Source organism: Nilaparvata lugens, chromosome 7 (genome assembly GCF_014356525.2).
Source record: "Nilaparvata lugens isolate BPH chromosome 7, ASM1435652v1, whole genome shotgun sequence".
NCBI lineage: Eukaryota > Metazoa > Arthropoda > Insecta > Hemiptera > Delphacidae > Nilaparvata > Nilaparvata lugens.
The window spans coordinates 4,904,280-4,925,714 of NC_052510.1; the positions used below are offsets into that span (position 1 = coordinate 4,904,280).

General features: G+C 34.6%; 1 protein-coding gene across 1 annotated transcript; it reads left to right on the forward strand.

Moving 5' to 3' along the window:
* Nucleotides 1-943: 943 nt before the first annotated feature.
* On the forward strand, nucleotides 944-20,388 carry LOC120348710 (DCN1-like protein 5; the record flags this gene model as incomplete). The annotated part of the gene is given in 5 exon segments (XM_039433483.1): nucleotides 944-1,047; nucleotides 3,944-4,088; nucleotides 6,764-6,872; nucleotides 9,161-9,368; nucleotides 15,155-20,388. Coding segments are annotated over 5 exon segments (637 nt in total), but the record flags the coding sequence as incomplete, so codon positions are not given.
* Between the last annotated feature and the right edge of the window lie 1,047 nt (nucleotides 20,389-21,435).

Genomic DNA, 21,435 nt, shown 5'->3' on the forward strand with positions numbered 1-21,435 from the left:
ACGTTGAAAAGTGGCCATTGCTGCACTGATTACAGAACGCAAAGAATCACTTTTCCGCTCTAGTGCGGGAAAAATTTTTCTGCACTCCAGATTTGCAACATGGCAACGCAAAATACTTAGTAGGTTATATGGAGCAACAGTGCAGCAAAATCAAAATGAAGTTGGTAACAGTGACTGCTGTGGCTGCTATAGTGAGCAGAGGTGCAACCAGCACAACGCGCTAATTATTATTCATTATATATTATAACCAAGGACATTGAGGACTTTAGGATTTTAGGATTAAGGTTTTTATCAATAATAAAATTACACAGAAAAACATTTGATGGATTTCAAGCAATTTTACCCATAATTACCCACTTTCATATTCAATGGTAACTGTAGAAAAACTTAATGTGAAATACGTGCGCAAAGTTCCTCTGCTGCACTCAAGAAACCATTCCGCCCTCGCCTACGGCTCGGGCGTAAACGTTTCTTTCGGTGCAGCAAACTGACACTTTGCGCACTAGTTGCACAAATAACTATTGAAACATCTATTTTTGTGGAGGAAGTTATCAGTGAAATACTGTATCAACATAACCGCATGACTGTATTCTATGTTTAAATTCTATTTATGACTGTTGTGTCATTCTATTACTGTGATATTGGTATAAGATTGGGATACTGTGTGTAAATAACGACGCATGCATCTTATCAAAATACAATTAATCAGTTGAGTAATTAAATAGGATGAGTTTCAATTATTTAGTTGATAAGTTTCGATGTACTGCAATCGTTATATATGACAATCATTCTAAGGGGTTTAACTTATAGAAAAATTGATAAGTTTGAAGAATATCTACATTGCTTTGTAATATATTACTGTAGTATTATATGGAAATTATTCTAAGGGTTTAGAGTTGATAATTTTGATGATGACCATGTTTATTTGTTGTTGTTGTTACAGTACACGTAGATATACAAAATCAGAGGACACTTCCTCGTTCAGTCAAAAGAGATGTCTAACATGGTTCAGGGAGTACACGTCACCTGACGAACCAGAACTTTTAGGTGAGTTCCTCACATTATTTCACCAACAATTGACATATTTTGATTGTAATAATTGAAAATAAGATGCTGTTGTAATGGTTCATTCACTAGAAAAAAGGGTAGCCGAGTTTTTTCTCGTGACTCAACCATCTACGAGCTGTGGCTATTAAGGTGCGTACAGATATACGCGCCGCGAACATGAGCATTCACTTTTAATCAGCTGACTATATCTGTATTTTTACATAGACGGTATAACATATAGATATAAAAAGCTTGACATCAGCTGATAAAAAGTGAATTGCTCATGTTTGCGGCGCGTGAATCTGTGCGCACCTCAAAATAACGGGACTGACGCTGCTGTGGAACGAGTGCGCATGTGCCAACCAACATTGATCAACAGTTGTTTAGTTTGAGACTTCCTCTTCCGAATGCAATCAGTCTCGATTCTGTAAACAACTTCGTTCAGTCATAAACTTCATTTACGTTTTTATTTGTTTTGTCGGAAAAATGGTTAGCGTAAAAATAGAGCAATGAATTGTTATTGACCGAAGCGAAGCTGAGGTCTTAGTTTCGACTCATTCGGCTTTTGTCTGTTTGTTTGTACCGCAGTTACAGTCGCAGTTATTGTCCAATTTGGATGAAACTTGGTATGCAAGTTCTTTGAAACAAGGCGCAGAAACGTATGTGTAACGATTTTTGTTAAAACCTCTGGTTTTCTTGTAATACTTGAAAAACCGCGAACTAACCTCAATCCAGAATGGATGTGTCTTTGAAGATACAGCAATTCATTACCATACTTTTTCGCTTCTATTGTTACGAGCACATGGTGGTCGAGTCGGTTAGACCGTGGTCTGTCACACTGTGGGACCCAGGTTCAATTCTCGTTCCTGCCAGATTTTTTTTGCACATAATACTAACATTGTTTTATCTTATTCTAATAATATATCATTGTAAAATAAATTATCATGATTAGATAGAATAATTAAATTGAATCATCTTATTATTATTATTAAATTGATTTAACAAATTATTCGGATAAATTATTTTAAAAATCTTTATTGTATTTGAGTCCAATACTGCAGTTGTAGAGAAAAATTTGTATGTAAAGGTATAAAGGTAATTTTTTCCTTTTTGTGTAGTTGAGAAGTTGATATTGTGGTAATTATTAACATTAAATTAAAAAGACCAAGAAATTGTCAAAAAAACCACAGATTTATTGATACTTAGAAATACCGGTTTCGGTAACTACACCTTTGTCAATCTCTGATAAACTCTGATAATGACCGAAACCGGTCTTTCTGAGTATCAATAAATCTGTGGTTTTTTGACAATTTCGTAGTCTTTTTCATTTAAAAGGTATGTATTTGATATAAAGGTACTCCTTGATAAGTCCGGTGTCCCTGGAAACAGTGTCTCTAGCACTTTCAATGGAGAAAATAATAGATGACAATCATGGCTAAATATTCACAATATACTGTACTTACTGTACTGGTCCTTCTCATTAGATTGAAAGTTGTATTCATGAGCGAGGTCTACTGTTCACAGAACTACTAGTTAAATTTCACTTTAAAGTTTGAAAAACCGCTACCAAAACCTATAATTTACTAAAAGAAATGTATGGCAGTAAATGTTTATTGCGGACTAGTGTTTTTTGAATGGTTAACGAGTTTTCAAGATGGTCGAAAAGACGTAGAAGATGAATCGCGCCCAGGTCGTCCTTCAACATAAAAAACGGACTACAATTCGAAAAAGTTGCCAATTTGATTCGGTTTTGACCGCCGATTAAGTATTCGTGCAGTTAAAGTAGGCTAACTCTACGTGAAAGAGTAAGGAAAAAACGACTCGAAATGTGGAAGGACTGAAGTTTCCCTTCTGTTATTGATCTGCTTTGTCGAATGATAGACAAGGATAGCAACACCAATGCTAATCGAATACTGCCATTATAACGTGGACCTCACCACAGCCAAACGAGCCTTGTGAAATCGTAGCTGAGTTAGACTAAGTTAGCCTGATGAGTTAGGCTAGACTAATGGAGATCCCACACCTACACACAGAGCTCCAATATCTGAAATATTTAACAGAGTCCCTCAACCTAGCTCTGCAGTGCAGGCTGGATGCTTGTCTGACTCGGACTAGGCGCTGAGACAGCAAGTAATAGCAGCGTTGGTGGGAATGCGAGCGGCCGCAGTAGCATCTTCCACCCAGCAATGGTCGGCGTAGTTCCGCCTAGCGGACAGACGAAAGATCAAACCAGTCGGTTATTTGATCCCTCCAGCCAGGCTCAGCCAAGCAGCCGAGACAATAGAACAATGGAGTGGTGGTCTTATTCGCGTTCATCAGCAGTTTTCTTTCTCACGATTATTTTGATTTTTGTGAGTCAATAATAACTCAAGTCACCAGTAAAAAGTTTCCAGAAACGTGGTGTACTACCATATTAATGACTTTTCATGATGATTTTTAATTATTTAAAAACATTGTTGACATTCTGAGCCTTTAGGCTAAACTTGGGGTCGCTGAAAACGAATCTGCAATCAGAATTTCTCTATCACGAAAAAGATCCAGTTGATGATCTTTCGGCAACCGTTAACAGTCATCCTGCAATGCGGCCGAAACACTTCCAAGCCAGACTCCCATCTCAAAAATGACAACAACGCCAAGCTGTGAGAAACCATTCTGCACTGCGGCGCTAGGTTTAGAGTACAGAGCACACTCAGACAAGTCATTCACAACAGAAGAAAAAGAACTTGTCTCAAAATAGTGATGTCCACATTATTTGTATCAAGTGGGACGATTTGTATCAATTCCATGTTACACCAATATGTCCACATTAATTATTAATCATAACTTTTAAGATTTTTTTAATCATGTTATGTCATTTCTCACCAATAATATGGATTAATATTTTGTTTGTGTTCAGGTCCTGATGGAATGGAGAAATTCTGCGAAGACATAGGAGTGGAACCTGAGAATGTAGTCATGCTGGTGTTGGCCTGGAAAATGAACGCGAGACAAATGGGCTTCTTCACACAGCAGGAATGGCTGAAAGGACTCACAGATCTACAGTTAGTACATTTTCCTGTTACAATCTCTTTAATTATTTCTATAGTGACATTCTACTTACTGAAATTTCACACTAAAGTGCGAGATAAATATTACTTTTAACACAGCTCTTTCTCGAAGACGGAGAGGTCCGATGCTCTATCCTCCACTAATCACTCCCACTACCTAGCAGCATTCTCCTTCTTTTGTGTCTGAGTGAGAGAGCTTTGTAACGCGACGCACCAACACTCCCCTCCAGCTATTGCTGGCAATGTTCCAAGTAGTGTACTGGTCAGCAGGTATATTGGTTTGTGTATGTTACGGAGATGTTTTCATCGCAAGAACATGAAGCAAAATGACACGGTGCATCCAATTGTGCGCAGGATGTCCGTCTGTGTCTACGCTACAAACTGTGGAGGGAGAAATGGGTTTCTCCTCTTCATGTTAAAAGTAATTTATCTCGCACTTTAGATAACAGTAAATTCAATTAATAAGAATAACTCATATTGAAACAAAGATCAAAATTTCGAAAAACAAATGAATTAATGAGTGAGTCTTGAGCTGCGTACAGATATACGCGCCTCCAACCCGCTCCGCGCACGCTCCGCCCTCGTTCCGCCATCGCTCCGCCCCCGCTCTGTACACGCACCGATCATGAACGTTACGGGAGATGTTAGCTCTTCTCGCGTTCCACTCTTGCTCCCCGGTCGATCATCAATCGCTCTGCTCGAGTGACGTTCGGTTGCGGAGTAGAGCGGAGTCTGTTCGGCCGCAACCGAACGTCACTCGAGCAGATCGATTGATGATCGACCGGGGAGCAAGAGTGGAACGCGAGAAGAGCTAACATCTGCCGTAACGTTCATGATCGGAATGATTGCGGAGCGAAGACGGAGCATGCGCGGAGCGTGTTGGAGGCGCGTATATCTGTACGCACCTCAAGGCTCAACTCACACTTACGATACTCAAGTCGAGAAGCATGTGTTTTCAAATGGTAACGTCGCGGAGACTAGAATCAACTGGTCTGAGTGTCAACATTTGGAAACACATGCTGCGTCGAAAAGAGACTAGAGTTGCAGTCCATTCTCGACCTGAGTCGTGTAAGTGTGAGTTGAGCCCAAGAGTGATGTCTTAAGGTGCGTACAGATATACGCACCGCGAACATGAGCAATTCACTTTTAATCAGCTGATGCCAAGCTTTTTATTTCTGTATCTTACCGTTTCTGTAAAGATACAGATATAGTCAGCTGATTAAAAGTGAATTGCTCATGTTCGCGGCGCGTATATCTGTAAGCACCTTCATGTCTAATTAGTGTAGTGCTTGTTCAAGTAATTTCCGTGGATAGAGCAGAGCAGTGATTGAGTGAATCTAGCTTCCATAGTGCAGTCCATAAGTGTACATATTTTATTCAAAACAATAGCAGTAAGAGTTTATAATAAGAAACTCGCTGTCTCATTTTTAATTAATTCCTTCGCGCTATAAAGTTTCTATAGTCAGGTCCACGTTATAATGGCAGTGTTTCTTTAGCAATGGTATTGCTATCCTTGTCTATCATTCAACATAACGGATACCGCTATATCTTTCTCGCTTTACTCTGTTGCCAGATCGTCTTATAAAAATGTAGAATTAATAATTAATTACCAAAATATTCCATCTTAATTATAAAATTCATTATGAGATTATTGAAAAAATTAATTTCTTGCTTAACCTTCCGGTAGTCGCGCCCTACTCAATCACACGAGCAGTCGCGTGTTGTACTTTTTACAACATCCATTTTTCCAACTGTTATGTAATCTGTTTACTGTCAAAACATATTATAATTAATTGTATAATTACATTTCCATCTTCTTGGATTATTTTACGTCTATGAACATTTGGATGATTACCATTTTATAGCCCAATAAGGTACATCAAGCAAAGTCATCAATTCTGTGTTATTGGTCCGTTTACAGTCCCCGTAAGTAGGGGAGAGTTGACAGTTTAAGGAAGCTTTTTTGCTTGAAATCCTTCTCCCCGGAGAGGGGAGAGGGGGAGGGGGATTTCGAGCAAAAAAGCCCGTCTAAAGTATCAAATCCCCTCTACTCCCGTATACAGTCTTTCCCTATCTTATGCACAGATGCACTGTCGCTACTAAATGGCACCTAAAGACTGAACCATTGCTCGGTTGATACTGCAACTCAGTGGAGTGATGGGGGGAAAGCTTTGGAATGCATAGGTGACTCATTCACTGACACCACCCCATTCAATAGTTTTGTGCAGGGAAAAAAACTGACACTGTTGTACTTTTTACAACAGTTGACTGCCGGAAGGTTGATAAAATGAAATTGATTATTTTAAACGAGAATGAACAGTTAATATTACATCAATAAACTTGTATCAGCTACCGTATATGGATGGCATTGACAAGACAGAGGATCGGCAACGTTTTTCTCCTATCTTTCTCCACTGCCATTATAACGTGGACCTCACTATAGTGCAAAACTTCAGCTATTATAATTTTTCTCTCTCTTCTTCCATTAACTCCATTTTTCGATGCAGTATTCTTTTATTAATTCTTCTCTCTACTTGATCATTAATTCAACATTAAATGGTGTGTTGTAATAATTAAATTAATAATAATTAAATAGTAATAATTAATAATTAAATAATAATTATTTTATTATTAATTAAATTAATAATAATTAAATTGTTCTGTTGCAGATGTGACACGATTCAAAAAATACAAAGCAAATTAGATTTCTTGAGGTCGTTACTAAATGATCCTAGCTCATTCAAAAGTATATACAGATACGCTTACGACTTTGCCAGGGTGAGTTAATCAGACATATAATAATGTAGTTTATTGTCATTACATTTTTAAGTCATCACACTGAGCTTCTGTACTAAATTTGAACATTTTCTGTTCATTTGTTCTCGATAACGCTGAGAAAACGCTGGAAAACGCAGATTTTGGGCGTATCTTTGGATTTTTTTTCAAATCCGTTCTTAGTGCGCCTTCAAAGGGCCAACTGAACATACCTACCAAATTTAGGCTAGTAGGCTAGCCTAATATTGTTCGCTTTGCTAGCCATATCCGTCTAGGCAGGGGGGGTCTCCACCCCCTGGACCCCGACTGGATCGTCCAAAAATGAGATCAGCGGGCTCGCTTCGCTTGCCTGCATTTTTCAATTGAGCATGCTTCAATCCATCAGAAAGTCAAAGTACTGAGAAAACGCAGAAAAGCTGAGAAAAACGTTGGGACGTTTAAGCCCAAACGTTTTTTTGGGCTTATCTTTGATGATATATTAAATTCACTTCACCACAAAATTTTTAGACCCTAGCTAAACCTCTGTACCAAATTTGAAATATTAAATTCACTTCACCACAAAATTTTTAGACCCTAGCTAAACCTCTGTACCAAATTTGAAAATTTTCTGTCTATTACTTGATGGGAAAACGCATAAAAAACACTTAACTGAGAAAACGCAAAAAAAAATTAATTTTGGGTGTATCTTTTGCGTTATTTCAAATTCCTTCAAACACAACACTATTACACCCTAGCTTAGCTTCTGTACTAAATTTGAACAATTTCTGTTCATTTGTTCTCGATAAATCTGAGAAAAAGCAAAAAACGCTGGAAAACCGCTAATTTTGGGCGTATCTTTGACGTTATTGCAAATTCCTTCTAGCACAACATTATTACACCCTAGCTGAGCTTCTGTACTAAATTTGAAAAATTTCTGTTCATTTGCTCTCGATAAAGCTGAGAAAACGCTGGAAACAGCAGATTTTGGGCGTATCTTTGGATTTTTTTTCAAATCCGTTCTTAGTGCGCCTCTAAAGGGCCAACTGAACATACCTACCAAATTTGAACGTTTTTGGTCCGGTAGATTTTTAGTTCTGCGAGTGAGTGAGTCAGTGAGTGAGTGCCATTTCGCTTTTATTGACCGAGCGAAGTGAGGTCTAAGATTCGACGGCTTGGCATTTCTCTTAATGTTTTATTGTTTATATGTTGCACGGCGAAACGCGGTAATAGATTTCCATGAAATTTTTGGAAATTTTTCATTTCAAGGATTATATAAAAGGAAAAAGGAGTCTCCTTCATACGCCAATATTAGAGTAAAAATCTGGTATGCCGCACTCACAAAACTTTCCTTGCATAACGGCGGAAGAAAAATCAGACTATAAAATTATTCATCATAAATCAGCTGACAATTGATTACACAGATGTGTGGAGAAGCCAGTCTATTGCTGTATTTCCATAAGGTCTATAGTTTCAATCAGGTAGGTACTTGTGGACTTCAGGCAATCAGGCTAGTACTTGTGGACTAGTAGTTCTGTGAACAGTAGACCTCACGCAGTATTCTCATCCACAAGTACCGGATTGAAACTATAGACCTTATGGAAATACAGCAATAGACTGGCTTCTCCACACATCTGTGTAATCACTAGTCAGCTGATTTATGATGAATAATTCTATAGTCTGATTTTTACTCTAATATTGGCGTATGAAGGAGGCTCCTTTTTCCTTTTATATTATCCTTGAAATGCAAAATTTCCAAAAACCTTTTATATACGTTGACAATTGAAAAAGGAACATACCTGCCAAATTTCATGAAAATCTATTACCGCGTTTCGCCGTAAATGCGCAACATATAAACATTTAAACATTAAGAGAAATGCCAAACCGTCGACTTGAACCTCACTTTGCTCGGTCAATTATCATTGAAATGAAAAATTTCCAAAAACCTTGTATATAAGGCGACGCGCAATTAAAAAAGGAACATATTTGTCAAATTTCATGAAAATCTATCCCCGCGTTTCGCCGTGTAACATATAAACAATAAAACATAAGGAGAAATGCCAAACCGTCGACTTGAATCTTAGACTTCTCTTCGCTCGGTAAATTAAAAAATAAAAATTTCCTTCAAATCAACTGGAATTAATCGATTTCTTCCAGGGGGTGCTCCTAGAGGCAGTGTTTTTTGACGTCTCCTCATTGCGCTATTGTATTTTCTGTGTTTATTATTGATTGTGACGATTCAATGTTGTGAAGCTTGTCTTTTATATGCAACTACTTGAATAAATGAAATTTGATTGATTGATTGATGGTCTTAGGACAAGGACCAACGGAGCATGGAGATGGACACAGCTAAGGCGATGCTTCAGCTGCTGCTAGGGAAGCACTGGTCACTGTTTGCCCAATTCAACCTCTTCCTGGAGGACAGCAAATACAAGGTTATCAACAAGGACCAGTGGGCCAACATACTCGAGTTCAGTCGCACCATACACCACGACCTGGCCAACTATGATGTGGATGGCGCATGTATGTACCAACCTAATAAATTGAAGAAACTTGAGATATTGTTGAAAATCCACTTTATTTCTTGACATAATCTCAAGTCTCTTCAATTATGGAAAAGCTCCTCAACATCAATATTCACTTCACAAACTTTACAAACCTATTAACTAATTGATTGATGCCCGGTATTCTCATTCGTTTAATAAATAATGATACAGCTATTGGGCCATATGAATAAAGTTGAGCATTTGCTCATACTTCTAAAATATGGAGCATTTGCTTCATTTTCTATGAATAAACGTGAGCAAAACCGTTTGCTCATGCTCATCAAAAAAATAGTTTGAGCATTTGCTCAAAAGTAAAAGCTTTTGCTCAAAATTGTATGAATAAACTAGAGCATTTGCTCAACTTTTGAAGCAAATGCTTCAAAAAAGGTGAGTCTAGTCTAGAGCAGCTTATCACTTTTTGCTCATAGTAAAATGGCTCAACTAATTCGTATGAGGAAGAGGAAACTATACCAGATAAGATCACAACCAATAGTTGAGAACTATAAAACTCTTTTTAGGTTCAACCATGATATATATCACCATTATTCCTACAAAAGAATAAATACAAAAGCTACCTGTTATAAAGATAGCCTTCACAAAATAGGAAATAGGCATTTAAGAAGATGAGAGTGTAGACGATTATAAGAAGGCTATTGATATTATAAGAATATGCTGAAGATTATTATAGAGATGACATTTTTTTCACGCTATTATTTCAAAATTCTAAACTCAACTAACCTAAAACTCCATTCATAAATAGAAAACAGGGCAGACGACGCAAACACAAGCGGTGCACCCTACTTGCATATTTAGCGCTTCCGTGAGTTAAAAAAACAAACTAAGGCTACAAAAGCGAATCAGCTGATGAAAAATCTCTAAAATACGTGAGCATTTGCTCCAGAGTTCAGGAGCATAAGGTAAGAGTATAAGGTAAAGCTTATTCATATAAAATTGAGCAAATGCTTTTGCTTTTACCTTTTGCTCATGAGCAAAACCTTATGCTCAATATGCTTTTGCTCATGAGCATTTGCTCTGGTTTTATTCATATGGGCCATTGATTCAATAACTCAATTTATTCAATAAATTTTTATTGGTTTCTTAAATATATTTATAGACTCCATAGCTATGGAACGATTTATCTGTTCAATGTATCTGGCAACATGGCATGATCCCAAACCGGCCACTTTCGTAAGCCGGATGCACAAAAGCAGGTTAAATTTTAATCGTGATTAATCCCACGAGAACCAATCAGAGAACCTGTCTTAGCAAAAAGGCCTTCTATGATTGGTTCCCGTGAAATTAAGCGCACACCAGTTAGTCAAGACAAGACAAGACATGATGAGACACGTTTAGTCACAATACTTCACATAGCTGCTTGTGACGCAACTCACACTGATTAGTCATTGCAATTAGACATGTCTTCATAAGCAACTATGTGAAGTCTTGTGACTAAACGTGACTAGTCTTGTCTTGACTAATCGGTGTACGCCCAGCCTTGAAATTTAACCGGCTTTTGTGCAACCGGGCCATGATGTAATAGTAACCATGGTAACCAACCAAATCTTGGTTGTTTATTCTATGCTGCTTGTTGTGAGGCTATTTGTAGGTTATTTCCTACGGTATTGACATCTTTTAGCTGATGTCTCCAAAACAAGATGGCTGACACCAGATAAAGGCTAGCAATGCTAAATACTGCATCTTTGATGATTCTGTTTTATTTTTTTAATACTGGTGACCTACACTTAATTTTTACTTTCCTTGCCCTATTACCACAGGTAAGGAAAGTATTGCTTTCCGAAAAAAATTAAGATACCCCAATTTCTAAATTTTTATACGTTTCTAGGTCCCCTGAGTCCAAAAGAGTGGTTTTTGGGTATTGGTCTGTCTGTGTGTGTGTGTGTGTGTGTGTGTGTGTGTGTGTGTGTGTGTGTTTGTGTATGTGTGTGTGTATGAGTGTGTGTTTGTGTATGTGTACACGATATCTCATCTCCCAATTAACGGAATAACTTGAAATTTGGAACTTAAGTTCCTTACACTATGAGGATCCGACACGAACAATTCAGATCAAATGCAATTCAAGATAGCGGCTAAAATGGCGAAAATGTTGTCAAAAACAGGGTTTTTCGCGATTTTCTCGAAAACGGCTCCAACGATTTTGATCAAATTTATACCTAAAATAGTCATTGATAAGCTCTATCAACTACCACAAGTCCTATATCTGTAAAAATTTCAGGAGCTGCACCCCATCTATGCAAAGTTTGATTTTAGATTCCCAATTATCAGGCTTCAGATACAGTTTAAACAAAAAATTTCAAGTGGAAAAGATTGAGCATGAAAATCTCTACAGTTAATGTTTAGTAACATTTTCACCTAAAATTGAAAATAAGCTCGAAGTTCGAGAAAATAAGATTATTAAATTGCAAACTGTTGATTCTATTAAATCATTCACTATGAAGAGATAGCAGACTTCGTGTGTCTGCAGCGTTATTGTCCTGTCACCAGCTGGCTTAGATCTTCAAATAGTAGACTTGAGTTGCGCGGTAACACTAACGTCAGTTGATCAATTTTCATAACGGCAAGGAAAGTTGTGTGAGTGCGCCACACCAGATTTTTGTAACTTAATTTTTCGATGTCAACTGAAAATTTGATCCATTCCGAAAATGTTATACATTTATCCATTCCATTTATATGCCATAATAGGCTGGATAGTTTCGGCACTATAGTTTATCGAGAGATTTATGGATTCAATAAGTTTATGAAGCGTTCTAGAAACGCATTTCTCATATTTATCGATTCAATAAAGTTATTGAATGGATAAACAGTTTATGGAACGACTGAGAAACCGGGCATTAGCCATTCATTAGTCATTAGTCCCACGAAAGGGTGTAACAGCCGAAGACCATGGCTACTATAGTGAGGTCCACGTTATAATGGCAGTGAATAAAGATAGAAGAACAGCGTTGCCTTGCCTCTGCATTTATTAATTATAATAAGAAAACAAAGATATTGTCGAATTTCAATAAAAAGATATTTCACAACATCACCATCACTTCTACTAATTTAATTAATTATATTTCTACATTGCCAAAAACAGATTTGGCATCGTTGCGGCAGCTATAAAAGGATAGTAATACCTTTTTTATCGAATGATAGACAAGGATAGCAACATCAAAGTTAATCAAATACTGTCATTATAACGTGGACCACACTATACATGCAATCTGCAACAACAGTGATGTTCAATTAAATTCTCTTGTATCGACCTTTGTTTTCAAGATATATCGATTTTTTGATGCCAATCGATACGTATGATGTACAGACATCGTACGTATCGACCTAAAATCAAAACTCATTGATTAATCATGAATCATTTTATGTTATCTATAATTTATGAAAATGAATGTCTGATTGTGTGTTAGTTTGTTACTTTGTTTGTTTGTTCCCTATAGACTTAGAAACCACTTGAAAGAACGGCGTGAAACTTTGGGAATATTTTGTGTGAATATTGGGGATGGTTTCTGACCAGAAATTATAATAGGGGGGCTAATAACAATTATTTATTAATCCATTTTACAGACCTATGTTTTTCGAAAGTGTCGGCCGAGCGGCTACCGAAGAACGGGAAGATGATCATGATTCAAGATCATGTTGTGATAATATGATTTAGCATCTAAAGTTACCAGCTGTAATAAACAGGCCACCCTGTGATAAATTGTGTACTGGTATTAATACTTTAGTTTGGAGTTGAAGTTTAGTTGATTAGTACCAGCTGTAAATAATGATTCCTCAGAAGACCTATACAAATAATCACTCCACTATCATTGAGAAACTGGAAAATGTTGGAAAAAATTATTCACCTCATGAAAGAGAGTTGTTCATATTGCATACATTAATTACTGAAGAATGACAGAATAATTTACATTTTTTTTTAATTTATCTTAGTTTATATTCATCCTAAAATGGAAGATGGAAACAATATGGAATTCTCTGTGATTCATCGTATATCACATATTTCCTGAACCATGTATTGACAATCAACAACTATAAGCGCATTAAGTTCATCTTTGAGACACTGATTTAACCTTTTCTACTTTCCTTGCCCTATTACCATAGGTAAGGAAAGTATTGCTTTCCAAAAAAAAATAAGGTACTCCAATTTCAAGTTTTCTATACGTTTCAAGGTCCCCTGAGTCCAAAAACATGATTTTTGGGTGTTGGTTTGTGTGTGTGTGTGTGTGTGTGTGTGTGTGTGTGTGTGTATGTCTGTGAACACGATAACTCCATTCCTAATCAACCGATTGACTTGAAATTTTAAACTTAAGGTCCTTATACCATGAGGATCCGACAATAAGAAATTCAATAAAATTGAATTCAAAATGTCGGAAAAAATGGCGAATAATCACTAAAAAACCATGTTATCCACGGTTTTCTCGAAAACGGCTCTAACGATTTTCTTCAAATTCATACCATGGATAGCTATTTATAAGCCCTATCAACTGAAATGAGTCTCATTTCTGGGAAAATTTCAGGAGCTCCGTAATATTCTTGAGAAAATTGCGGATAATGACTAAAAAACCATGTTATCCACGGTTTTCTCGAAAACGGCTCTAACGATTTTCTTCAAATTCATACCATGGATAGCTATTTATAAGCCCTATCAACTGGCATGAGTCTCATTTCTGGGAAAATTGCAGGAGCTCCGTAATATTCTTGAGAAAAATTGCGGATGATTACTAAAAAAAACATGTTTTTACGATTTTCTCAAAAATAACTTGACCGATTTTTTTCAAATTCATACCCTGTATAGTTATTTATCAGCTTTATCAACTGGCATGAGTCTCCTTTCTAGTAAACTAATGGGGGGTCCACCCCATCCTTGAGAAATGGACTTAGTAACCTCCTTCTCGTGCATGAGGTAGGTAGGTAGCGCAGTTCATAAAAAGAACACATAGTCGAGATATTCCATATGTAGAACAGCTGTTTTGACGACTCTTAAAAAATGACGACTAGAAAAAATCTTCAAATTTTACAATTTACACAAAGGAAAAAGTACTCTGAAAACAATTATATATATTCACATAATTATACAGAAGTCTGTTCGTAGTATGAGCAAGGAAAGTTGTGTGAGTGTACCTCACCAGATTTTTTTTCTTTAATTCAACACTTTACTGATAGATATTACCATAGAGAAACGATAGCATAAGTAGATATCCCATGGTATAGGGCGTTTATGTCGTAACTTTTTCTGTTATCCCAAGCCGATAGTTCACGTAGTTCTTTCCTATGCAGCTGTGTGACGCTGGTAGTCTCTCAAATTGTGCCGTTCATACACTATCACCCCAACAAAACAGTAAAAATTGACAATAATCCATAGTAATACGCTTGAGATAACAGAAAAAGTTGCGACATAAATTCTCTATACCATGGGTTATCTACTTACACTATTGTTTCTCTATGATATTACTACAAATTGATTGAGAAGAATATGTTTTCGGAATGACTTACCACATAGGAAGTCCGTATTGAGATGTGAATGAAAATGTTGATTGTCAGATAAATTTCATGATTCACAAAATAAAGTTAAGTGTGACACAAGATACTTTGACTTTTTGGTGGTACGAAGTTTGCCGGGCAAGCTAGTCTTAAATACAGGTGTCCCACGAAATGGCATAACAGCCGAAGACCATAGCTTCTACAAGCATGTTTCTAGAAATCAAATAAAAATGTATTATAGTAAAAATTGTTTATTTTTTGTTTCTGCAGGGCCAGTAATGCTAGACGAATTTGTAGAATGGTTAAAGGCATCAACAAATAACGAAATTCGAAGGAGCTAACGAGCGGCGCATAAATACAGCACACTCCTGAGCGGAGCTAACCTCAGCTGGTGTTCGCATAAATACAGCACATTTAAGAGCGGAACCAGCCCAATGTCATAAATCTATGGTAACAATTGAATAAATAGTTTATTTCTTTCAAACTTATGATGCTGTTTCAGTTTACATAATAGAGGGGGATAGTATGATTTCGATAGTATTTTAATAATTCATAAAGTTTAACAGTTTTATTATTTATTTGAATTGTATGTTGAATTTTACAGTTTCATCCACTGTATCTCGGAAAAACAGTCTGTTATCTAAATTTCAGAACTCCAAAACTGTATTTTAAACTCTGAAAAAACTCCAAAACTCACCTCCTATGGATGAAAGACATTCTTGATGTCAAAATTCCAAAAATGTAAGTATTTTTTACGTAAAAAATACGTTTTAAATTGGGAATACTGGATGAAACAATATGTTTTTTGAGAATATCATAATATTGAAACAAGAATTTTATACCTACTGCAAACTTGAAAATTGAAGGTCTGTATTGTCGATATTGCTGTTAGAAATTTATCATGAATATGTATCCAATTCAGAAATATATCTGAGAAATATATTTCAGAAAATATTCAATTAAGAAAATATTCAAAATAAATAATTCAGAAAATATATCCAATTTATCTGAGTGAAACAAGAATTTCATACAGCTTTGCCTACTAGAAAAAAAAGAAATTATGCAAATTTTTTTCTTGTCGACGTAGAACAACTTCAAAATGCTTGAATATTTTTCGTCATATTAATGAAATTCATATCTATTTTGGAATTGTGTACTTCCAAACCTTCATAAGTGTTTCATTAAAATTTAATGCCAGTTAAGTCCATTATCTGAGATGTTAGGTTTCTTATGTGTTTCTAGTGTGTTACATTATTTAGTGTTCGAATATCATTATTAATTTATCCATTGGATAAATAATTACAACATAGGGTTTTAATTCTACATTTAAAAGTTTTGTTCCATAGATTCATTATAACGCAGCAGTATAGATTCTCATCACAATACTTTTGTTAATCATTTCATCATTGCGTTGCAATATTATGGTCACTTTTTTTTAAATCTTCAAAAATTCAATTATGTTTTCAAAAAGTTTTCTTTAAATGCTCATCATTTTATTTCTTTCGTTTTGAATTATTTTGACGACACTACAGTCTAGACTAATCAAAATAATTCAAAACCAATTATTAACTTGCAGATCGTCAGAGATAGTGAAATAGATGAGTATTTTATTCAAGTTTTCATCTGAGCTTGGTTACATTAATTTATTAATATTAATCAGAGAATTAGTCAATTAATTGATAACTGATCATTATTGATTGAAAAATCAACCTGTAAGTTAATATTGATTTGTAAAGTATGAATATTGATAAATCCTGATTTCTCGAACTCCAGCGTGACATGCTAGGTTACTCTGTATTGTATTAATAAATTTTATAAAAAATCTGTATTTATAAATTTTATAAAAAAAATGCAAACTCATAATCCTTTATATTATGTTGAATTATATTTAGTCATATCTTTGCTAAGTTCTGAATTTAGGTTATTTGCTCCTAAACACTGCTAAATATCGTGAATTCTTGTAGGTATTCTGAATTGAATTATTATTTTCGTACAACACTGTATTTCAATATTGAAAACAATGTCAAAAGATACCTAACTATGTATACGACCTTTCAAGAAATGAATTGATCGTTTAAGAAGTTTTGGATGCGATATTTCTATCATTTAGTTTAAAATAGCTCGTTCTATAGATTACTAGTACTGCTCCTACCATTCAGCCTGATTTTAAACTGTTAGCAAATTTTAATAAAAATGATCGAAACCGGCAATTCCAAAACAGCTATTTGTTTAAACCAACAATAACTATTAAATGTTTATTCAGGTGTTTATTATTCTTTATTGATTCATACAATAAGTTCATTATCAAAATGATAGGGAGAGAGAAAACAAGGTAACCTTGTGCTTTACCTTTCCCAAATTTAGATAAGGTTACAAAATTGACAAATAAATCTTTGTTTATCATTCAAATTATAGAAGATGCGATAAAATTATTATTGAACGACGATTAGAACAAAATTGAGAAGTAAATAGTTGTTTTTCATTCTAATTGAAGAAGATGCAGTGAAATATCATTGCATTGTTTTAAATTAGTATTAAGGTATGTAAAGATCTGAATAATTATAATGGAATATTCATGAAGATTCGCTTTAAAATAGTGAAGGTTACCTAAACATCATAATAATATTATTTATAATATTTAAATTACCACGACTGAGGTCGTAAAATCCAATAGAAAGTACAGAAATAATATTTACACTTAATAATATTATCCACAGATAATATTATTAATAGAAATATTAATAATGTTATTAATAGAAATGTTAATATTATTAACAGAAATATTATTATCCACTAGTGTTATTCATAGTATTATAATTATCTTTTTTGATGAGTGTTGAGTTAGAATTAAACTTAAAAAAAAATTTTAATGGCAACAAAATTAAAAAAAAAAAGAATCACGGAAAATATAGGCTATTGAATTTGATGTACAAGACACATCTTATGCAATGCAACGAAACTACTAAAATCAAAATTAATTATTTTGTTGTAGACCTAATACCATAATAACAATTATTATATAAACAGAAATACTTTCACACATGAAATGTTTAATAAATTTGAATAAATTGTCTCAATTAAATTACTTTAGTAATATCAAACAAACTAAAAATTTGAAATTCCTCAGTAATATCTTTCCATTTAAGCTTACTAGAGGAAAAGAGCCCAATTGAAATATAGCCTTAGTAAAAATTAATTAACCTCAATTTTGTGATAAATTTTGAAACTAAATTCAACTATTTTTATTGCATAATTAAACTAGACATTTGTAGCAGTAGCTGTTTTGGAATTAACTTAACATGTAATTTCAGGGAGTTATGAATCAAAAAAATGCTCATAATTTTAAAAAATCACAAAAACCTCGCTTTTTCTTGATAAAACTTTGAGGCTATCGGAAAGTTTAATTGGAGTTCTAATATTATATACATGTGTATGTAAAAAATACCATTTCAAAATTTGATGGTTCATTAATTGAAAATACTGTAATAGTGGATGAGATATCAAAATTTTGGTTTAATAAGAATATCTAATTCACATCTACTGTATTATATATTGGACGATTTTGACACTATTTGATATTGATAACAAATTGTATTTATTATTTTATTTGTGAATTGAGTGTAGTATTTTGTATTAAGCCTCCCCCCCCCCCTCTGACAAACACCAAATTCCGTTAAATATTAGTGAAATACCTCATTTTAAGACAACATACGATTAACGATAATATTATAATACTGATTAAAATACCCTTAAGGAAGGAACTGTGTTATGATGCTCCATAACTGTTCTAGGTGGGTTCCTATCCACTGCTGTGGTGTATGAACGAATAAATTGCTTTCGTTTACAGTAAATAAACTAAAATTTAGTTTGGATTAGAGTATCTCATTTCAAGGAAACGTTTTTGTGAAATTTGAATTTTTTTAGAATTGAAGAAATCAAAGTGCCGATCGCACAGAAGCCGGTTGAATTTTAACCGTGATTAATTCCACGAGAACCAATCAGAGAGCTTGTCTTCACTGATTGGCTCTCGTGAGATTAATCGCGGTTAAATTTAACCGGTTTTTGTGCAACCGGGGCAAAGTATGATATTGTTGAATTTTGGAAAATGATTGAAGTTTTGGGATCTTGGTTTTGTTCAATAGAACCGGGGGAGCATCAGATAGAGTTAGCTTTCTGAGAGCTCTATATTTCAAGGCTCTATATTCCAAAGCTATAATATTCAAGGATATTATTCTAGAATTTATCCCTCAAATAGCTTACAGCTAGAAGGATACTATCGCACTATTGTAATATTCAAATAAATAAATATATCCTTGATTTTCAATTATTGTAGAAATTTCGTGAAGGATGAAAGACCCTTTATGATATTTTCATAACAAATTACTACAGGATTTGTAAAGTAAATTTAGATTTATTCATGATTCAGCTGTTATTAAGAAAAGACACACCATTTTTTTATGGAAATCAGTCAATGTTTTCCTATTTTTTCACAGTTCAAATATAGATTAGAACTCATTAAACAAACAATTATCTTTTCGAATTCAATGTGAAATCCAACATTCTTAAACAAGCAACCAGTATAGTTTGGAATAATATTTAGATTTATAGAAATGACAATTTCTCTGGAAAATTCTATTTTATTCAGGAGAAAATAAACAGTTTTGGATTAAGCCTGTTGTCTCCCCATTTTTCTAATAATTTATTATTCTTCTGGGACAGCTCAGTTTGTTTGAAAAACAGACAGGCTCCTCATTGAACAAAATCACTATTCTTCATCTATTTAGGGCCGGTTTCCGAGCTCGGGATTCAGCTAAGTCCTAGACTTTAAACAGCTGGAGTCAGAAAATTGGCTTTCCAAAACGGGGCGTAGTCGCAGCTTTTATAACAGTAGTAGTAGTTTTTATTTTCTCATTTCTATAATAAATTGGAAACGTTTTTCCTTGACGAAATTAGACATTCTCAAATAATTCAAAACAGCTGAAACTTTACACTATTTTCTCTTTATTTTATTTTGTGTTCTTGTTTTTCAAAATTTGATTTAAACGTGACTATGACAATGACTGCGACTATGCCCCGTTTTGGAAAGCCAATTTTCTAACTCCAGCTGTTTAAAGTCTAGGACTTGGCTAAATCCCGAGCTCGTAAACCGGCTCTTGAATTGTTTATCAAAATTCAACAATATCTTTCAAAGTATTATATTTTTTTGGTATTGTATAACTATTACTATGTCTGGTGTCCTATATACAATATCTTCATAGGATATAATTACTAAATCCTAGGTAATCTACTTATCGAAGATACTTCTAATATGAATTACTATTAATTATTGTATCTTTTATTGTATAATATTTAATATTTATATGGAGGAGCGAAGACAGATTTGAGTGATGATAAATTTTTGACTGTGTTTTCAATCTCATTTATTTTTTTTAAGTGAAAACGTATGCATTAATGGAAACAAGTGATATAATAATGTCGATTGAAAAAAAATATTATTGCTAAGAGGTAGTGTTTTTTTCACCTATCAACTTCTTTATGATTCTTTATTTATTCATACAATAAGTGCATCATCAAAATGATAGGGAGAGGAAAAATAAGGTGCTATTCCTCTCCCAAATTTAGATAAGGTTACACATAGTCCGAAATAGGTTAACGTCGAGCGCTTAGCTCTAGGGACAAACTAATTCCGCTAGATCGCTCCAGCTGTACTATTCACTTGCTGCCCGAGCATAACAGGCGTAAAACCGTGCTTTAAAGGTACACATACCAGCGGCTATCATTGTGTCTATAAAAGAAGTTTAAGCATCAACTTTATTCATCAAGAACAGCGCTACAAGTTGCTATGAATTTGAAGTCTATAGAACGAACATTGAATGTAAAAAAGGAGTTTAAAATGCATAAAAATTTAATTTTTTTCAGATTTTCAAAAACTAAGTTGACGTAATTTTTTTATATTGAAGCGGAGACTTGCAGATTTTTCTGACCAGTAGTTTTTGTAGGGTATGTGTACCATCTGCCTCAAAAAAGTGACTTTTGAAGCCCTATTGTTAGCCAACAGAAGCTGATAAAAATATTTCAATTGCATAGATTATGTCCTAAGAACCTGTCCAATAGATCAGAAAAAGAAAAAAAAATTGATTGCACAACCTTAATCTAAACTCTATTATACAGAGTGAGTAATATGTATGGGAACCCTTCAATAAGTTGGAGACTATTGTGGATATAATACTGTAACTTTCAAGATAAGTTAATGTTCAAATACTCTACCTTTTGACGTACAACATAATTTCAACCCCTCATAAGGGGGTGACTAAGGCGGGATGCATTTCGTGAAACCCTTTTCATGAAACTTGTTTCATGCAATCCGTTTCACTCGCGCATGCATACAAAAGAAACGTTCCCTGCTTAATCTTATCAGTCGATTGCGAGCAACTTTCGTTCCACGTTTCCTGAAACTTTTTTCATGAACGCGTTTCTCCGGTGTGCATCCCGCCTTAGGGGTTGTAACTCTAATATTTTAAATGTAAACACCCATAGTGTGGTACATCATT